Source organism: Nelumbo lutea, chromosome 6 (assembly GCF_056320005.1).
Source record: "Nelumbo lutea isolate HS-2025 chromosome 6, American lotus-T2T, whole genome shotgun sequence".
Taxonomy (NCBI): domain Eukaryota; kingdom Viridiplantae; phylum Streptophyta; class Magnoliopsida; order Proteales; family Nelumbonaceae; genus Nelumbo; species Nelumbo lutea.
This window is the reverse complement of record NC_142689.1, coordinates 52,940,524-52,960,687: the sequence shown is the minus strand read 5'-3', so window position 1 is coordinate 52,960,687 and position 20,164 is coordinate 52,940,524. Positions and strand designations below refer to the sequence as shown.

The 20,164-nt window shown below is 37.9% G+C and overlaps 1 protein-coding gene across 2 annotated transcripts; it reads right to left on the bottom strand.

Annotated features, from left to right (window-relative positions):
• Positions 1-3,678: 3,678 nt before the first annotated feature.
• On the bottom strand, positions 3,679-16,492 carry LOC148848913 (Erythronate-4-phosphate dehydrogenase family protein). Of its 2 annotated transcripts, none has more exons than XM_088949908.1 (2): positions 15,276-16,492; positions 3,679-4,424 (listed from the first exon to the last, which is right to left on the bottom strand). In XM_088949908.1, the coding sequence occupies exons 1-2, from the start codon at positions 16,044-16,046 to the stop codon at positions 4,194-4,196; spliced, it is 1,002 nt and encodes a 333-aa protein (XP_088806034.1). In that variant the 5' UTR covers positions 16,047-16,492; the 3' UTR covers positions 3,679-4,193. The 2 variants fall into 2 exon arrangements, with proteins under 2 accessions (XP_088806034.1, XP_088806035.1); XM_088949909.1 differs by having other exon boundaries at positions 3,679-4,478; positions 15,276-16,246.
• Positions 16,493-20,164: the final 3,672 nt, after the last annotated feature.

Sequence of the window (20,164 nt, the reverse complement as noted above, 5' to 3'; positions counted from 1 at the left end):
GGAATGCAGTTTTGACATCCATCTGCCAAATCTCATAATCATGGTATGCTGCTATAGCTAGTAGGATCCTAATGGATTTAAGCATGGCCACAGAAGAAAAGGTTTCCTCATAGTCGATGCCCTCTTTCTAAGTGTACCCTTTTGCCACTAGACAAGCTTTGAAGGTCTCAACCCTACCATCGGGGCCCTTCTTCCTCTTGTAAATCCATTTGCAACTGATTGCTTTTACCCCGGAGGGTGGATCTATCAGAGTCCAGACTCCATTGGTCTCCATTGAGTCAATCTCTGCTCTCATGGCCTCCACTCACTTTTGGGAATCTATGTCCAACATAGATTTCGCGTAAGTCACGGGATCCTCCTGATTAGTCAAGGTTTCCACCATGTCACTATCTTGGTCATAATCATAATGGACTGGTGGCCTGGATACCCGAGTAGATCTTCTAGGTTGGTCACTACATGGAATTTGTGGGATATCTCCCACTGCTCCTGAACTCTCCTCATCAAGGACTATTTCCTGATGATGGGTGCCTAGGATATAATCAGTTTCCAAGAACTGTGCATTTCGGCTGCAGAACACCTTCTGCTAACTTGGGTCATAGAATAGGTAACCCACAGAGCCTTTTGGGTAGCTTACAAATAGTCAACGATTGGTCTTAGATTCCAATTGTCTGCACTTGTTCTTTTAACATTTGTTGGACAACCCCAAATCTTCAAGTGTCTGACACTTGGTTTCTTTCTGGTTCAAAGTTCATATGGAGTGTTTGGGACCGATTTGGTTGGAACCCGATTCAGCACGTAAATCGTAGTCTCTGAGTGTATGAGAAGTGACCGGACCATATCCAATAAGGTTCTATTCCTCCTCTCTGAAACACTGTTAAGTTGTGGTGTAATAGGAGGAGCTAACTGTGACACTATCCCATTGTCCTTTAAGTAGACCCTGAATTCGTCAGAGAGATACTCACCACCTCGTCAGAGAGATAATCCCATTGTGGTGTAGCAAGAAGAGCTAGTTGTAGTGTAGTAGGAGGGCTTTAATTTCGTCACCCTCTTTCATCGAGTTTACTAACCTCTCACTTTACTACTCCTAAAAACTCCAAGAAACAGTGCGAATGGAACCTTTTAGGGGCCCCTATATATAGATAGGGGACTCGGGTGACCGACAGTTGTGATGCGTTGGATCTAACGGTTCATAGGGACATGCCGCTTCAAGTTCTAAGGACGATTTCAAATTTAAACTCTGTTCGCATAATTTAAAATTTGAAATTTCCATGCAACTCCTACGCACCACCTAGCGCAACCTATCAGACTGGTTCAGGTGAGTGAACTGAGCTGGTGCCAATGAACCAAATGAACCAAGTCACTTCGGGCCAGAGACCTATAGTGAGCTACTTATTTCGTTGAACTGACTTCGACTTAGGAGTTGGGGGCAATTGATGAGGGATAATTTGGCCCTCTAGTGACATCGTGCCACGTAACACTTCTGAACTATTGCATAACACTTTGACTACCAGATCGTGCACCATCAATTATTATTATTATTATTATTATTATTATTATTATTATTATTATTATAGTTATTTTAGAAATTAATATTTTTAGTAATTTAGTGATTATAACATTTTTAGTTATTTTTAATATTTTCTATTTATTTATTTTATTGCTTTCAGTAATTAATTATTAATATTTTTGTATTTTAATATTTTAAAATATAAATATTGAAATTTTATTAATATTTCAATAAGTTAATCATTACTTTTGAATTTTGTATTTTAAATTAGGGAAAATTCCTTATTAGTACCCTTTACTTTGGCTTGAGTGACATTTTGGTTCCCAAACTTTAAAATGCAACAATCCAGTACCTAAACTTTCAAAATGTGACAACCTAGTACCTGAACTTTCAACATGTGACAATCTAGTACCTACCGTTAAACAATCCGTTAATTAGCCATTAAGTAACATTTGAAAAGTCAAAAATGCCCTTCAAATGCCATCTAATTCACTTTATCAACCATCCAAACATTGACAAAAAACTAAACAATCCTAGCCTCTTCTATTCAAAAAAGTTGGTGACTATTTAGAAGAATCTAGAATTTGGGACTGTTCATTTTATTGTTAATGTTTGGATGGTTGATATAATGACATTCTTAGGGCATTTTTGACTTTTCAAATGTCACTGAACTATTGATTAACGGACTATTTAACAACATGTACTGGATTGTCACATTTTGAGAGTTTGGGTACTGGATTGTCACATTTTGAAAGTTTGGGTACTAAATTGTCGCATTCTAAAGTTTAATGTCCAAATTGTCTCTCAAGCCAAAGTAAAGGGTACTGATCAAGAGTTTTTCCTTTAAATTATAACTTTCAGTAATTTTAATTTTTTCAATAATTAATATTTTTCAATTATTTCATGTTAATATTTTTTAATATTACTGAAAATATTAAAACAAATTGATTATTTGAAGTTTGAAAATATTAGTATAAATTTGTTTAATTTTGGAAAATTACTGAACTCTGAACTTTTTCTATAATTAATGATTAATTACTAATAAATTACTGAAATTGATATTTATGAAAATTAAAAAATTTTCCAGAAATAATTTATTGATATTTGAATAAATTAATCATTATTTTGATATTAGTTTTGTATTTTCAATAATTTTAATATTTTCAATTATTTTATATTAATATTTTTATTGTTACTGAAAATATTAAAAAAATTTGATAATTGGTATTTGGAAAAATTTAGTGTAATTTCTAAAAATTACTGAATTTTGAAAAAATTCAGTTGGATGAATGTGGAATCGTAGCAGCAGCAAAGGAATCGTATTGGCCACAGTTGGATGAATGTGGTCTACATGAGATGTTCTACAACATGAATGGCTTTGTTTTCATTTTTTTTTTATTGAAATTGCCACATCAGAAAATAAAAAAAAAAAACTTCTTGTTGAAAAAAAAAAACCTTTGGCTGTTGGGGGCCAATAACCTAGGCTGTTGGAAATATTGAGCATGACATGATACAATGGACAGGGGGTAAAAGAGTAATTCACTCAATATTCCTTTAGCCGAAAAGACCTTGAGAATTTAATGGGTTGACATGTCATCATGCTCAAGAATGTTCCCAACAACTAAAGTTTTTTCTTCTTATTTTTTTCTTATTGAACTGCATTTTTGTTTTGAAAAGCAAAATCAAGTTCGTTTTGTTTTTAGAAACAATACATGCATTCATAACAAATTTTGCATTATAAAAATTATGACTTGTGAAACATGATAATACATAATCAAATGAAATCATGTTCTTTAAATTAGAAGTTTAACAAGACATTTTTTGTTTCAGTTTCCAAAACAATAACACACAACCAAAGATCATCTTCAGTGTTCATGTTTTAGAAACCAACTTTTGGTTTTGTTTTGTTATTAGAATTGGCAACAAGAAAAACAATTCACATTGGATAAGCATATCCTACAATCCAAAGTTTTGGACCTTTTGACAGTGGCTAAGTGACTACCGAAAAGCTTACTGCAAGTCTTTTAGTAAGTTTTTAAGTTGTAGGCTCCTTAATTGCGGAAGCAGAAAGTTGTATAGATGCTTATAGCCTTGAATACTTTAGTATTTAACCATCATATCCACTAATAAGTCACTCAGTTCAGTTATTTCAGCCGTTATATAGCGGTCCCTAAGAAAAACACATTTCTTCTATATTTCAAATGGCAATACAATTTCTAGAATACAGGCAAAAGATACATTATGGAGAAATGGACTCACACCCAGACTCACAAGCTCATACTACTCTCCTCAGGAAAAATAAAATAAAAATAAAACAAAGCCTCTTATATCTAGTGCGGCCTCATTGATAAAAAAATCTAGCTACTTGGAGAGAGATCGGTAGTAATTGCTTGCCGCCATAGTCTTTGCTGGTCCAAGGATATGATTAAACCAATTTATGATGCATATTCCGCACTATGCCAATTGAGCAAACACATTTATCATATAGGCCTCAGTTACAATGGACAGAGATCGGGGACCAACATCTCCTCAGAGAGCTACTTTACCAAGAGAGAAGAAATAACTCGATCAGCTAAACCATAACTGTACAATCTCTATCCATGGGCTTTTCTTCCCCCCAAGCCACATTTTAGTGAATCTCGCCATTTTCCCTAACCAGAAACACAAGTTTTCAACTGTAGAAAGTCTACAAAAACCTCCTCCTGAAAGTTCTGGTTGTGGCTTGGTATGAACGCATAAGAAGTCCCACACCAATGCCGATGCCAAGACACATCCCCAGACCAATTCCCACACCTACTCTTACACCAGCATTGAACCACGAAAGCTGGCCATCATCATCAGAATACGTATCTTCTGAATAAAAGTTGTGCCGCATTTTCCCTTCAGAATCATATCCATCGAGTTCCATGTCTTTGATCTGCAGGAACCCCAACAAGTTTTAAAAAGTAGAAGAGTCAGACATTGCGTTTATCTGCACGCAAGACTTAACATCAATAAAGCTGAAAATTCTAAGAGATTAAGGAGCTTCTGCAATAACAAGCTTATGCTATGAAGTTACGAAATATCACTGATGGTCGAAATGGCTACAGCCATGAAAAGGAATATTTCATGGTAGAAATATCACTAGCATGAATAATCAGTGCAGATACTCCAAGGGGGTATACTAGTTCACTATTTTGTCTCAACAATTACAAGACCACCACTTTTCTTAACCTTCGTATTGAACTTTTTGATCTTTGACCTAAAATAGCCTCTGGAGTAGTATAAATTCATCCTAGACAGTTTCCATTTATATGGGGCGTTTGGAAACATTTATATGATGTAAATGACACCACCGATATGCAGTATATTCAGCTTATCAAAAAAAAAAAAAAAAATCATATTTAAGTGATATTTCAGTCTAAACAGACAGACACCACTTCATGCAAATTCGCAGTGCTTTGGTTGCGATAGTAGGAAAATGCACATCATTTGAGAGGTTGAATGATACTCAGATACCTGTACAAGGATGCTGTATGGGTGTCAGATACTTCAATTTTTAGTATAAATTCCATATCTGATACCGTGTCCATACTTGTCCTTGACATATCTCTGTGGCATGATTTGAATCTCTTCCAACATTTATTACATCTTTATTGAATCCCTTACTTCAATGCTATTGCCTTTCAAGGTTTTGGATAGCTTTTTATATACTCTAATATTTTTGTAAACTGAAACTGGAGCAGAAAACTGGTCCCAGTTCAGCCTGGCAGTTTTATTATAGCTACCAAAACTGCTGTAAAACAACAAATTGGAAGCTATCCAACTCCTGCTTTCGCAGGTTCGACTGTTTGGTCCAGTACAGTTATCAAAAATTTCCTAATGATTATTTATTCATAATATTTCTAATAAGTTTGGCTGTAAGATATCCAAAAAATTGTTGGTGGAAAGAAAGCAGAGAAAGAAAGTTTACTGTTAAATCTTTTTATTTGGCTTTGGCAAGGGATCAGCTGGTTTCTGACCATATATGGAAGGTGTATGGGGGAATCCTGTTCCTCCTAGAGTAGAAGCTTTTGCATGGCTGGTAGCTATGGGTAGTATCCTGACTTCAGACCACCTGAAGAGCACAGGTTTCAATATGGCAAGTTACTGCTATCTGTGCTGTTCAGACGAAGAGACTGTCTGTCATTTGTTCTAATCATGTAAGATTGCAAGATTTATTTGGAAATTGTTCCTTCTTTTTGGGGTCGGAATATTTCACCCAAGGTCTTCAGCAGAATTATTCTCTTCTTGGAAAAGATTCAGAGGATGCATGAAAGCAAGGATAGTTTGGAGTTGCATCCCTTTTGCTATATGTTGGATCATGTGGAATGAAAGAAATAGAATGTTGTTCAAGAATTGTCCAAGAATATTCAAGTTTTAGTAGCTTTGGTTAGGAAACTAGTGTTGAACTGAGTATTGGTACTTTCATTTTTTTTTTTGAAAAATAAGAAAATTCCATTAAAATAAAAAGAAAGTACAGGAGGAAGGTGATAAGGAATCACCCAATAGAAGATGAGCCTAACTTGGACACTTCTTACACTAAAAACAGCCAACAAAAGACTTTAATAAAAGAAAGAATACTAACTCCTTCGGAACCGGATCCTAGGTCAATTTCATAAAAGTCAGCTGCAAACTAAACACAACGAGTCTAGCAGAGGAATGAGCCTAATCCTCCCCCTACAGACACCTCTTCTTGGTTGTCGCCATCTTCATCTTTCTCTTTCCTTCTTCTTCCTCTCAAACTCTTCAAAAGCTTTCTTAGCGAATTCTCGCCTCCCTAGAAGAACAAACCCAAGCTTTTACCAATTTCTATGTCCTTTTTAGCAACTGCCTCAATAGATACATTACTGGTTTTCTCCACCTTCCTTTCAAGGCTTTTATCAGCGTCTCTTACATTAGAAATGGAATCCTTCTCAGTTGCAGCTTCGTGTTGACCAGTCTCCAACTGCTTACCCAGACTAGATGCATCCTGAGAATTCTCGTTATCAAGAACTTTATCTGTTGGTTAAATAGTCTAATTGTTTCTTCTCTTATACACCCTTTTATAGTTCTTTGTAGGTCCAGACCCAACCAATCCAAGCTTCAACCGAGAAAAGACTTTGGTTACGTGAACAGTGTGAGAATATCTCACTCCAGAGTCTCCTCGAGATTTTTTGGATATCACAGAATCAGCCACATTTAAATCTTTCTTAGTCTCCCCCTCCTACCCAAATTCAAGCCTAACTTTCCAATCACCACCTCCTCGAAAAAACGTGGACACCAGTATCATCTTCTGTGGGTAAAGACTTTGGAGAGTGGGCCCTGGTGGCATCTCCTTTCCCTTCACTTTGCACCCCTTGTACACATGGCGTTGGAGGCTTTCTATCTCCTCCTACATACTCCAGCCCCCTTTCCTCTTGATTCATCAAGTTATTCACACTCTAACTTTCCCATAATATCAGTGCCCATTAAAACCACTGGACCATCCCCAACCTTTTCTTTAGTTGACACCGAGTGGGCCCCTATCCCCTCTCCCTTTTTCGAGCAATTCCCCAAGTCGTCCCTCTTTACCCAGCATATCAACCCCACTAATATGAATAACTTTTTTTGTTCCCAAACTGCCCTCATCTTCAACCTCTAAGCCTACCTCTGTTAAGAATCTGTTCGACTTCCACCTTTTCAAACCAATCGAAAACTGAGAGTTCTCCCCCCCCCCCCTCTTTCCACGATAAAAAGTTATCAATCCAACCACCTAGGGTAGGTTCCTTCTACCACCACTCTTAAATCGAAGACAGTGTTTTAAAAGCACAAGAGGCAATTTGCGACCGAGGTGCAAGGCGAGGCACATGCCTTTTTGAAGCAAGGTGCAAAATACAAAAAATAAAAAAAAAAAAAAAAAGCTAAAAAATAAAAAAAAGTCAAAAAATGCAAAAAAAAACATTAAACATAATATCAATAAAAAATATAAACTTAAATTTTAAAATAAATGTTTTAAAAAACTTATTATCTAAAATTACATAAACGTGACATGTAAAGCATATTCAAATGAAAATTTAAAAATAAAATAAAGCATTTTCAAGCATGTAAAACCCACAATCTCTTTCTTTCCTTAATTGCATTACTTCAAGTAGCTAAAGTGATGTAAAACATATTGCATTCCTGATTCTACGAGCTGCCTTTTTATCACACCCCTTGAGGCAAGCCTAGACAAGTCCATGTTAGGGTCTTAAATTCTTAATTCTCACATAAAAATAATGATTTTATAACTTTAAATGCCTTTTAATAAGATATTTTATTAAAATGAATGAATGAACAACATTATTTTTTATGTGAGAATTAAGAATTTAAGACCCTAACATGGACTTGTTTGGGCTTGCCTCAAGAGGTGTGGTTGGGGGTCCAAGGGCAGAGCCCCCGACCTAGCTGCTAGGTTCAAAAAGAGAAAAAAAGCATAAAATTTTAAAAAGACACATACCTGGGCTGAGGTGCAAGGTGCATCAGGCGCACGCCTAGGCGCACCAGGTGTGCGCGTTTTGAAAGGGCTGTGTCTAGGACCTAGGCGAGGCACATACCCTAAAATGTGCCTCGCATGTGCGCCTAGGCGTGCTTGAGGCATGCCTTTTAAATCACTGACTGAAGAGTTCCCCGCCAAAGTGGGAACGAGGTGAATTTCCTCCACCTCAATTAAATTCTTCCTTTCCAGGTTCTTGAATCAATGAAGCTAAATTTCCCACATGCATCCCTAACGTCCTGAAATTTTGGAAACTCCAGGCATGTAGAGGGTTACTGAAAATGTTGATCTAGACGAAGCTTGAAGGTCCCATGTTTCTCAGAGCATTGATGAGAGGATTCTACCTCCCCAATCTTGAGCCCAGGTCCCGAAATTGACCTTGTTCTCGCTCAAGAATATCCATAGCTTCTTCCTCACTACTGAAAGAGAAAAGGAAGAACCCCACATTTAGTTTCCTCACCTAAAAAATCCTGCTTGGCTTCCATTCAACCACCACCTAACTCCATATTTCTTCCACGTCTGGTTCAGAATTAACGAAGTGACCAACCAAGCATTTGTTTAATAGCTTTAGTCGACCAAAAGTTCCTTCAGTTGAGCTCGTTACCAAAAGGGATCAGTTAAATCCACACATTAACAAAACTCACCCATGATGAACTCCTTCCTACCTCTACTCCATTTCCACTTGTTACCAAATGGGATCAGTTACAACACTTTACAACAGCTGCCAAACCTTGATCTACAACACTTTCCCAAATCTGAGTCAAAATAGAGCCTTATAGAGAAAAATTTGATCAGGTTAATTGGTCAGATTTGGGGAAGAATTTCTGGAATGTTCTTGAATAACAAGCTGGTAATGTTTAGCAGTTCTCTGTATTCTAGCATGTTACTGATTGAATTGTTGAGGTGTTACCTTGACACCTATCAGATTGTATATTCTTTTTCATTTAATGAAATCTTCCATTTTACCCTTAAAAAACACATCTTATCCTTACTTTCGGGACCAGTGGGAAATTGGAGACTCTACAAGGCCTGAGTTGCTAGCTGCTGTGCAAGGGATCCAGCTTGCAAACCAGATTGGGTGGAAAATTTACTAATTTATGGTGATTCTAAGGTAGTTGTGGGATGGCTGTTGGACCCTGATTCTGTCATTTGGTGCTACAGGGATCTTCTCAAAAAGGTCAAATGGCTAGAAGTATGACAGAATTCAATGGGTGGGCAGAACAGCAAATACTTTGGCTATTTATTTGCTAAACAAGGGGCTTCTCAGGATTCTTTATATTGGGCTACTTTGTAATCTTTACTTTGATTAGCTTTGAGGTTCTCTAATCTTTTTAAAGGAGAGGTCACATCTCCCGCCTCTCCTTGGGATGCTTGTATTTTCTCTATCTATTGATTAATACAATTAAATTTCAATTATTAAAAAAACAAAAAAAAGCAAACACTTCATTTTCATTGATAAAAAAAAGGATCACTTAATTTTCAAGTTTAGAAATCAAAACAAACTGATTTAAAATTCATTTTGAGAGGGAAATGACACAAAAAATTTCTTCTTAGTAGGTCTAAGGTTATGGGAGATAAACACAAACTCCTGAAGTTATGTGAGATAAAGACCTCCAGTGGCTTTCAAAGAAAAAGGATTATGGTCAAGATACAGATTATATGGTGAAGTTCCAAATCAGTGCTCTCAAACACAAACTAGAGCAGATGGTTGGACCAGTTAACCTGCGAGCCAGTTAGAATTCCAGTTTCTAAATATACTGGATCTTATGTTTTTGAAATTCAGAAGGAAGACAGTTTGTGAAAACTGGGTGACTTTTAATTAGGAGTGGACCCAGGCGAGGGCTTTGGGCCTATGAAATTAAATAAAAAATAAATAAAAAGCGTTAGTTCGCAGCTGGAATTGGAATCAGAATGGTCTATTCCCATAGTCTATTTGGTTCAGATAGGAATGGGAATGAAAATTGGAATCAGCAGGAATGGGATTTCATTCCCAAGGGAGGGGGAGGGAATGGCCATTCCACCAGAAATGGGAATGGGATTCTGATTCTGCCCAACCAAACACTTGGAATAGGAATAGCCCACTCTGATTCCAAGTCCAGACCCTTATTCCTATGAACCAAACAGGGCCTTAGATATTTATAACATAAAACATATATACTGCAGGCTGGGCATAGACACAGAGCCGAGGACCATGCCCGGAAATTTCTAGGCTGGGCTGGAATGATTACCTCTACTTTTATTGAACATTCTGGTTTTCAATGAATTGTTCAGATCAATCATATTTACTGTTGTGTCACACAAATAACACCAAGGAGATTAAAACCTAATCATTATCATCATCATCCAAGCCTTATCCCAACTATATGGGGTTGGCTACATGAATCCTGTTTCGCCATTCTGTTCAGTGTAGTGCCATATCAATTGTAAGATTATCGGCATTTAAATCATTTCTTACTACTTCTACCTTTGTCCTTTTTGGTCTACCCCTAGCCCATCTAATCCCTTCAACTTGCAACAAATCTCTTCTTATGGGTGCTGTTGATAGTTTTATATGCATGTGAGTTACCATACCATCTTAGTCTACTTTCTCTCATTTTATCACCTATTAGAGATATTCCTAGGTCCTTCGAATAACTTCATTTCTGATCCTATCATTTCTAGTTTTTCCACTCATCCAAGGGCATTAAAATCTAATCCTTGTAATTCAAAAGTTGATATACAAGACGTTGAATCACATGCCACCTTGTAAATGCTTGTGCTCTTCTAACCTTGCTGCAGGCGGGATCCAATCCCAAGTCTCCGCTACAACCAGTTGGAGACCTTACCAACTAGCCAGTTGGCACCTTACATGTTAAAATTAAAATTAGGTGACTTGAAACTGAGTCACAAGTACAAACATAAAAGGCAACAGCTATCAGGCTATTATTCAATACATGCCCTTATTATATAATACATAATATATATTTAATTTAAGTATGATGTCACAGGTCACTGGCTCAAACCACTAGTTCGCCCATTCAACACATGACCCAGTCACCAAAACAGTTTATTTTTGGTCTGGGTCTGACAACATTAGTGTTAACTATAAATAGCTAATACTTAAAAAAGTTGCAATGAGGAAAAAGAAATGTGATTAATGATGGTTTAGAAAACCATATCCCTATTCTTTGATATTTACCATTGTAACCATAGAAAAGAGTTCACGGTGACTACATAGTAGTTACCAGTCTACTTACATAAAATGCATTGGCCCTATAATCAATCAAAACTTCTAATTATGTGGATCCACTTAGCTGGAAACTTCTCTTAAGGCAATCAAATTTATTTCTAGACCAGGTCAGACAACTAGAATACCACTTCTTTTTTTCTTTTCTCCCCCACCCTCCTCTCTCCTTGAGAGGGTTGTTAAATCTGCCTCCGTTACCTTTGGCGACTGGCAACATCCAATCTACTGACAAGTCATAATTATTTCCTACTCTTCTGGTGTACCATATATTATCTGCTTAACTGATATCTAGTTAGCTGAGAATCCCCAAGGTCAGAAAATTGTGCTTGAAAGTAGAACTTTCCCTTGAAACCTCTATCCTCCTACCAACAGTTATTATCCAATGGCTCTTTTACATCCTACTATATTATTATTCTCACATTGGATTCACAATTATTCCAAAACAAAGCGGGATATTGGATACTTTTGACATCAAATTCATATAGATACCAAAAGGGAGAAATAAAAACTCAAAGAACCTCATTCTTGCTTTATTACCATTGCATTTTTCAACCAACTAGGTGATATTACTAGACTAACACAATGGACCACTGTTCAAACTTCACAGATTGTACACGTGTATTTACTTAGATGATGATATATAGCAACAATGTTCTAAATGTTGATGCAAGAATAAAGTGGCATGGTTCTAATATGCCCCAAGAATTTCGATCTCTCTAGCAGTACTTCCAGTTAACCTTTCGAGAAGTGAAGTACTCAAACATCCCAGCAACTACATATGTGTTTGGCACTGATGCATTTTACAAGCATTCAGTTCCACCAACTTGCCACAATGATGAAAAAAACAAAAACAACATTTAATTGCATCTAGCAAACCATTTTTTTTGGGGGGAAAAACGTTGCTGAAATGATTGTGCCTTGGGTTTGGGCATAGTTGTCAAGGCGATGGCTAGGCGTCTAGGAGCTTTTTGGGGCTCACCTCACCTAAATGTTATGGCATTTATATTGATGTAGGCATATTCGGTCAATGCACCAGATATTCACACATGGCACTGCCCAAGGGTACCCCCATCATTCTGCACTCATCCAAGGGCAACAGGGTAACTCCCACGAAACACTACTGTGGGAGCATTTATTGCGGGCACCATGTTCTTGGAGCATTTACTCCTGACACACTTATGAAGGGATAGTGATCATCAGCTGACGCCTCTCTGGCTGCCCTCTTTGTGACTGCAATTCACAGAACGGTTACTCATTGCTCATCACTCCTCTCCCAGGCAATTCCAACTATAAAAGGAGAACGACAGCCTATAGGTGCACTTACGCACACTTGAGCTAATTATTACACTCTTGTGACCTCGGCTTTCCTTAAAGCCTTCGGCTGACCTAACCATCAGAGTCCTCACCCCTGGGAACACTCTCAGGGCATCTGACGTCTTTTCACTCTTAGCAGGTGGGACCCTCGGCCTTTGGACCTCGGAAGTTACCAAGCTACCCTTGGCTCCAGATTTGGCAGTAACATGTATATAAAGTCCTCAAGTTTTATAATTTTTCTTATATTTTTTTTTATAGTTTGAGCTTATTATATTATGACAAGTATGATACATTGAATCGTTCTTTTATTTCTTTCATAAAATAATATGTTTTTTTATTAGTTTCTTATGTCAATAGGGTTTTGATAGCTATTCAAAGATTGAAGAAACAGGAACAGTTATTTGAACTTTTGAAGTCTTTGAAGGAAAAAGGGAAATCAGCAGGGGTTCCTCTTCTCTTCTGGAGCAAAAACAGGGGTTCCTCTTTTTCTTTTTCTTTTTTTTTTTCTTTGTATTTTGGAACAAAAACAGGGGTTCCGCCCCTTCTTTTATTTTGGAGCAAAACAGAGGCTCAGCTCCACCCCTAGAACAAAAAAGCAGCGCCTTCATCCCTTCTTTTTCTTCTTCTGGAACAAAAAACATACCATTTTTGAGGTTTTTGTTCATGCTTTCTTTTTTTCTATAACAAAAACAGGGGTTCTGCCCCTTCTTTTACTCATATTTCTACAACAAAAACAGGGGCTCAGCCCTTTGTTGTTCCATCCTTTTTTGAACATTAAGCAATGCCTAGGTGGGCGCCTAGGCAACTAGGCAACTAAGCGCTCCCTTGTTGCCTAGGTTTGCCTTGACACCTTGAGAACTATGGGTTTAGGGGTCTTCAATCGTCAAAATAGTGTTTCTTGAACCACTATGGTGGATATTGAATTACCAGCATGATATAGCACACTGAAAATTGAAAAAGCACTTCAAATGCTCAATCAGCATGTATCTCCACCAAATGCTTTTTTTAAGGAAAAATAACAATGCATAATAAAGGGGTTGCATTCCTAATTCTTGATGAAACAAAATACTTGTGAAACATAATGGTCCCAAAAATCCCCTAGGTTGGCCTTTTGTTTCTTTCTGCAACAATTGCTAGCTAGCCTTTCTAAAAGAAAATAAAATACGAAAGACTGTGAATTGCTAAAAGCATCCCCCACCCCAAGTCAAGGTTAAAAGTATCGATACACCCCAATATGCTGGATGGGGTGTATTGGGTGTTTCAATCATACCCTTTAGTTCTTTTTTCCCCGAAAGTTAGTCAGGGATCAGTCTAAGGCATGCCTACCCCCGTGAAATGGGTCAAAACCCCAAAAAGCCCATATTTAGCGTATTGGTGACCAACCAACATTATGTATCAGGCTGATACATTGCGAAATTTTGATCCTTGTCCCAAGTTTCAAATTTTATTTGATTATTAAGCCAAGGAATAAAAGGGTATGAGCCTAATACAAAGGAAAGAAAATGAGCCTTCACATATAATTTCGACCTTCCTTCTCGTCATCATCCAATCCTTTTCCCAACTATATGGGGTCAGCTCCATGAATTCTGTTCTATTGAGTGTCACATCCATTGTTATACTATGGGCCCTTAAATCATTTCTCACTACAACCCATGTCCTTTTTGGTGATGACATTTCCCCTTCCTACTACTCATAAATGATAGAGCCCCATACTCTAGTATTTATCATTGCAATAGCACATTGAAATTTCTTTTTCATTTTCTTGAATGATAGAGCCCTATACTCTAGTATTTATCATTACATAGGAAATTAAAAGATTTCTTCTTCATTTTCTTTTGTCCCCTCTTAAATCTGTCTCTTGACATCCAGATGCAGTGCAGTAATAATACAAATATGCCATTCCCCTAAACTCAGAAAAGGAATTAGCTGGAACCTACGTACAAAAAACCATATTCCTCACCTACAACCTAGAACCCTATCAAGATCATTCAATTGGAAGCATAGTTGTCAAGGTGATGCCTAGGCGCCCTTGGAGGCTTGCCCCGCCTAATCACCAAGCAGTTTTGTACATTGTGTGATAAATACTTTATATTCTTAATTTATTTGAGATTATAATTATAAGATAGACATTATTAAACTAAAATACTCATTTTGTGTGTTTATATACTAATTTCTTTTTATTATTTTCTTATTTGTTAGGGTTTAATCAACACAAACATTGCTAAATGCTGTATTGAACCCTCAAAGGCTTCAAAACCTGAAGTGATAAGGAGGAACTTAAAGTTTTGTCTAATCAACACATTTTCTTCTTCTTCTTCCACCTTTTCTTTTCTTCATTTTCTTCTCATGAATATGTTGATTTATACTTTAACATGAAGTTTATACTTTTCTAATGAAAACTATGGATAATTATTAAGGAAATATACTTATGGAGCCTAGGGAACAACCTAGGATATATGTTTTTTACTTAAAAAATCCATCGCCCAGGTGACGCTTAGGCGCCCACCTAGGCAACTAGGCAACAAGGCACCCCCTGTCACCTAGCCTCACCTTGGCGCCTTGAAAACCATGATTGGAAGAGTGCATAGATAAACATCATAATATCACAAGGGCAAGAAAATACATTAGCCACAAATCTTAGCCACAAAAGCAGCTGAAAGAGGAGAAACATCTAAAAGGAAAGGGAAGAAAATTTGGTAATAGCAATTATAGTTTACCTGCAATTTCCTATGCCGAACCAAACTGTTCATGCCATTCTGCTCCTTCCCAGTTTCTTCGCCCTCCGGAATAGCATCAAGTGTCCCGTGCCTCGGAGACTTACGCCTCGGGCTGAGGTGAATTGTTTTCGTTAAAATCAAAGGAACACCAGAACAACACCCGGCAACATAAACCTCAATAGAAGGCGACGAAATTCGAAGCTTTGGCTGAAAAAATGCAGAGGAACCCGTGGCAATAGATGCCGCGGTGTAGCAATCCATACTCCACCCTGTCTTGGGATCATTTTCCAACCCCTGGTGGTGGTCGAGCCCGACGCTGCCGTTGTTCCAAGCAGTTTCCATTCGTTCCAAAGAACCACACAAAATCAGATCCTCTCTATCGTAGACTTCGAATTCAACTGCGCCCATGACTCGAACGTTGTCGGTGCTAACATACGTTACCTCCGACGACTCCTTATCAAGACGATCACGACGAAGCATGAGAGAAGACGTTTCGGAAGCAGGGATGCGGGAGCCATTAATCTTGAGGGAAACCCCAATCTCGCGTCGTAGGTGGCGGAGGGTGAGATGAACCGGAACGCTGTCGACGACGCAAGGAGCAATTCGGACATAGAAGAGCCGAATCTCGAACCAGGACGACGGAGGTGAAGCAGCGTCATTCATGAGGCTATAGAAAGGTGCATATTTGGGGCTATGATTAGGGTTCGAGTTTTTCTTGGGCAGGCAGATCGCCAATGACGAATCCTCCCCCGCATCCTGTTGAAAATCCATGACTCGCCAATCTATCACAGGCAAAGAAAACTCAAAAACCGGAAAGTCGAAACTACCCTGCTATAATCGGAACGGAATGTTGAAGCAGAAAACTAGAATAGGGTTGGAGTATCGGAGTTCATTCTTCTTTGCCTTGTCCCTCTTCTGGGCAAAGAGGCAATGGAATTGAAGGAAATTTAGTTGCGATTCATGCGTTAGAGGAATTTAGAAATTTCTTCTGTTTGTTTTGTTACTGTTAAATTTCCATCTTCAGAAACGAAAGAGGAAAAAGACAAGAAATTTAATTGTCGTCGTTAAAACGATCGTTACTAAAAATACGAAATTTGTGAAGACGGAGGGAGAGGGCGCAGTCGTAGTCAAGAGGGAAGAAAGGCGAGAACCGAGGGAAAAAGGAGGGAGAAGGGATCCCGTTGGCCGTTCCCATCCGTAACACCGTCACCGTTACCGTATTTTGTAGGGGGCCATGTGAGTTATATAGCGCCGGATAACGGGTCGAAACGGAACAGGAAGGAAAGGACTTGACGCCGTTAATAATAATAGATAGATACTTCTGTTTGTTTCCGGTAAGGCAGTAACATACTAACATGCATCTTTAGCATTTGGGTGTCTAGTGTGGATTGTGGATTCGGGCTGGCCCAAGTCCATACTTCGTTACTCGTTTGTAATGGCTTACAGTTATGGTAGATTGGAAGCATATCGACACGTGGCATATATCTAGCGGAAGTCCAGCCAGACTTGTCCAATTCCTGTCGACATGCACGACACCGGCCACTGGGTGAATAGGGCTGTCACTGTCCGACCGAATTTTATGTGACTTTGTCCCCATCTTATCATCCGGTATCGTGGATTTTATCAAAAAAGGGTGGGTTTTAATTCGTGAGTACCCTTTCGATATCATGTGTTTTTGGCATCATAATCTAATTAGATTTTTCCGTTCTTAAAATATATATACTAGCGAAGGGTCCCTTTCGTTCTAGGGGTTCGCTTATAAACTATAAGGTTTGAGTTCGATTTGAATTAGAGATTTGAATATGGGTTCGAGTTTAAGTTCGGCTCAAATCAAAAGTTTAAAAGTTTGAGTCTGGCTATTTTTGATTGTAGGTCTTTTAAACAGTCGAGGTGCCAAGTTGAGGTTTCTCTCAATTGTCGATGTGCTAAATTGAGGTCTCTCTTACTTGCTGAAGTGTTGAACTGAGATTTCTTTAGTAAGCGAGGTGTCGAGCTAAGGTCTCCCTTAGTTGACAAGGTGCCGAGTTGAGATCTCTCTCAGTTGTCAAGGTGCTGAGTCAAGATCTCCCTCAGTGATCGAGGTGTTGAGCCGATGTCTCTCTCAGTGATCGAGGTGTCATTTAGCTCGAGTTCGATTCGAATTAGAGACTTGAGCTTGAGCTCAAAAGTTCGAGCTCGGCTCGGCTCGAACTCGACTACCTTTAATTATAGGTCCCCTAGCAGTCAAGATAACGAGCAGAGGTCTCTCTCTATTGGAGAGAGAATGGCATTCTTATAATTTATAAGGAGAGAGAGAGATGGCATTCTTGTAATTTATAAGAAAGAGAGTGAGAGAGTTGCTAGGAGAGAGAGTGGCATTCTTGTAATTTGAAAGAAAAAAAAGCAAGAGAGAGAGAGTTGGTGGAGAGTGGCATTCTTGTTATTTCAAAGAAAAAGACAAAAAATATTGTTTGATTCCATTTCTCTATTCCTCGTGCCTTTTTACTTACACATTTCAGCTTAATATATTTATATAGATATATAAAGGCTCTTTTTTTCCTAAATTTTTGTAATTTGATTATACTTTATGTCTAAATATATAGAATTGATAAATAATATTGATGAGACCCGAACTGAGGTGGACGAGCAGCAAATGATGTCCTCCTGAGTTGGACAAGAAGAGGTGAATCCAATAACCCATAAAAATAGAACTTGAAGGCCCTAAGGTGGTTTTCCAAGAAGCACTTCGATGTTTAAGCTAGTAAGAGGAAGAAGAGGTCAGCTAAAGCGAGTTAGTGAGGATAAGCTGGTTATACTCAAGCAAGATGACTCTTCAGCTTTAGTCCAAGCATGCTATATACGCTCAATACCTATCTGATGGTTCTGTTGTTATATTTATATTAATAATAATTATAAAAATATATCAACATTTACTATTGTTACAATTTATGACTTGTATTCTATAGCTCGGTTTCCCAAGATGATTGTCTGGCTTCACCCTAAATTCCTAATCAAATCCTTCTGATCTCTCCAAAACACAAAAAAAAAAAAAACAAAAAAATAAAATAATTTTTACCTCGAAAGCCCTCAAATCCACCATTAAATCTATTGGATACCTATCTGATGGCCCTGATCAACACCTATTTACACCTCAACCATTAGATCAGACACAACCATCAGACCTAAGACCTCCCAAAACACTTACCTATAAAATTTCAACTCAAGATTCCCCGTTTACCCCCTTATCAAACGAAGATTCCATTTCAACCTCTCTCGTTAGCCTAAACACTCAAAACCAATATTATCTTGATCTTGACACATCCGAACCGATCAGACCACACCATTAGACTGCGGACATACCATAACACCTACTCATAAAATTTCACCCCTAGATTCTCCCACTTGCCCTTCTATCAAACCAATATTCCATTCTAAAACATTTCATTCACCCTAAATTCTTACGATCTTGACCCTTTAAGACTGATAACCTCATCATCAGATCCAGGACACCCCCAAATACCTAGATTTGAAATCCCAACCCAAAATACCTCTGTTTACCCTTCAATCACACCAAGATTCCATTTAAAGGTCCTAGATTAGCTAGATTATGAATCTACTCGATTTAGGCCCATTTGGCTCAATCTATACTTACCAATCGCCCCAAACTACCCAAAAATCCTATCTTGTGAAATTTCACCCCCGACGTACTAAACCCCACCTTACCAAATTTTAGTTAAAAATACCTCAATTTGCTCACTTTTCCAAAAAGATTTCATTTTGGCTAATCTCACTGGCCCACACTTGCAAACACTCTCTTTGTGATTAGATTCATCTTGACCCTCCATTCTTTGACCCAGAAATCTCCACCATTAGATTAAAAACCCGGCTTGAACCCCCTGAACCGGTTTTGACCCAAACCTATAAATTTAAATTTTACCCCAATTTTTTGTAAAATCATAAAATGCCTCGTGGCATTCTTTAAATGAGCCGAATGCCTCATTTTCCCCCTAAGTAGAGAGAGGGGGGATTTTTCTTTTAACGTTCATCATCTTCACCTAATCGAACCATCAAGGCGCGCGACGACGACTTTTGTCCTCTCCAATGTCAAAACTTCGTTTCTATTTCTCTCTTCTACTTCTCTATCTCTTCTTCTTCTTCCCTAAACTTGAATTTTCCAACCACTGTTCATCTTAATCTCTGTTGAATAGCAACAAAATATTTTTCCCATTTTACAACAGTCAATCTCAGCTTTCACAAGATTTGTGAGGACATTGTCTCCAACTCCATTATCTCTCTCTTGTTTATTCTTTATCATTTTTTCTCTTGATTTTCTGTGGTGGACTGAGCTTTCCTCTATTATGCGAGATTCATACCGAATCTAGTTGGATTTAGAAATCACCATCAGTACGCTCACATCAAGAGGGATTTGTTCAACCTCTTTGATCACCTCCTACAGAACATAATAAATTCATCTGAATTCTTTCCATTTACAGTATCAAGATGTTAGGTAGTGTATGCCCTTTAGCTTCAATCAGATTGATGTATAGATACATTTATTTTAAATGAATAAAAGTACATTATTGTTTCATGTTAATATTGGTATGTTTTTGTGAAATTACCCCTTAAACTGGACACTTACAAGACTCGTGTTAGTTTAGAATGTTCTTAGCTGTTGGATAGACTTGGGGAATTTATCCTACCAAGGTTGACACTGATGTGCAACCAAAGAAGTTAGGGCAACTTGTCTCAGTTTCTAGGGTTAGACCCAAAGCACATAAACTACAACATGAACAAGTTAAAAGTTAGCTTGTAGGAGTTTAACAATATGTTGCAAAGAGCTGAAAAACTGATCAAGAAGGACAAGCTGGTAGCCATGCTTGTTCAAAGTGGCAAATCTGGTAAGAAGAAAA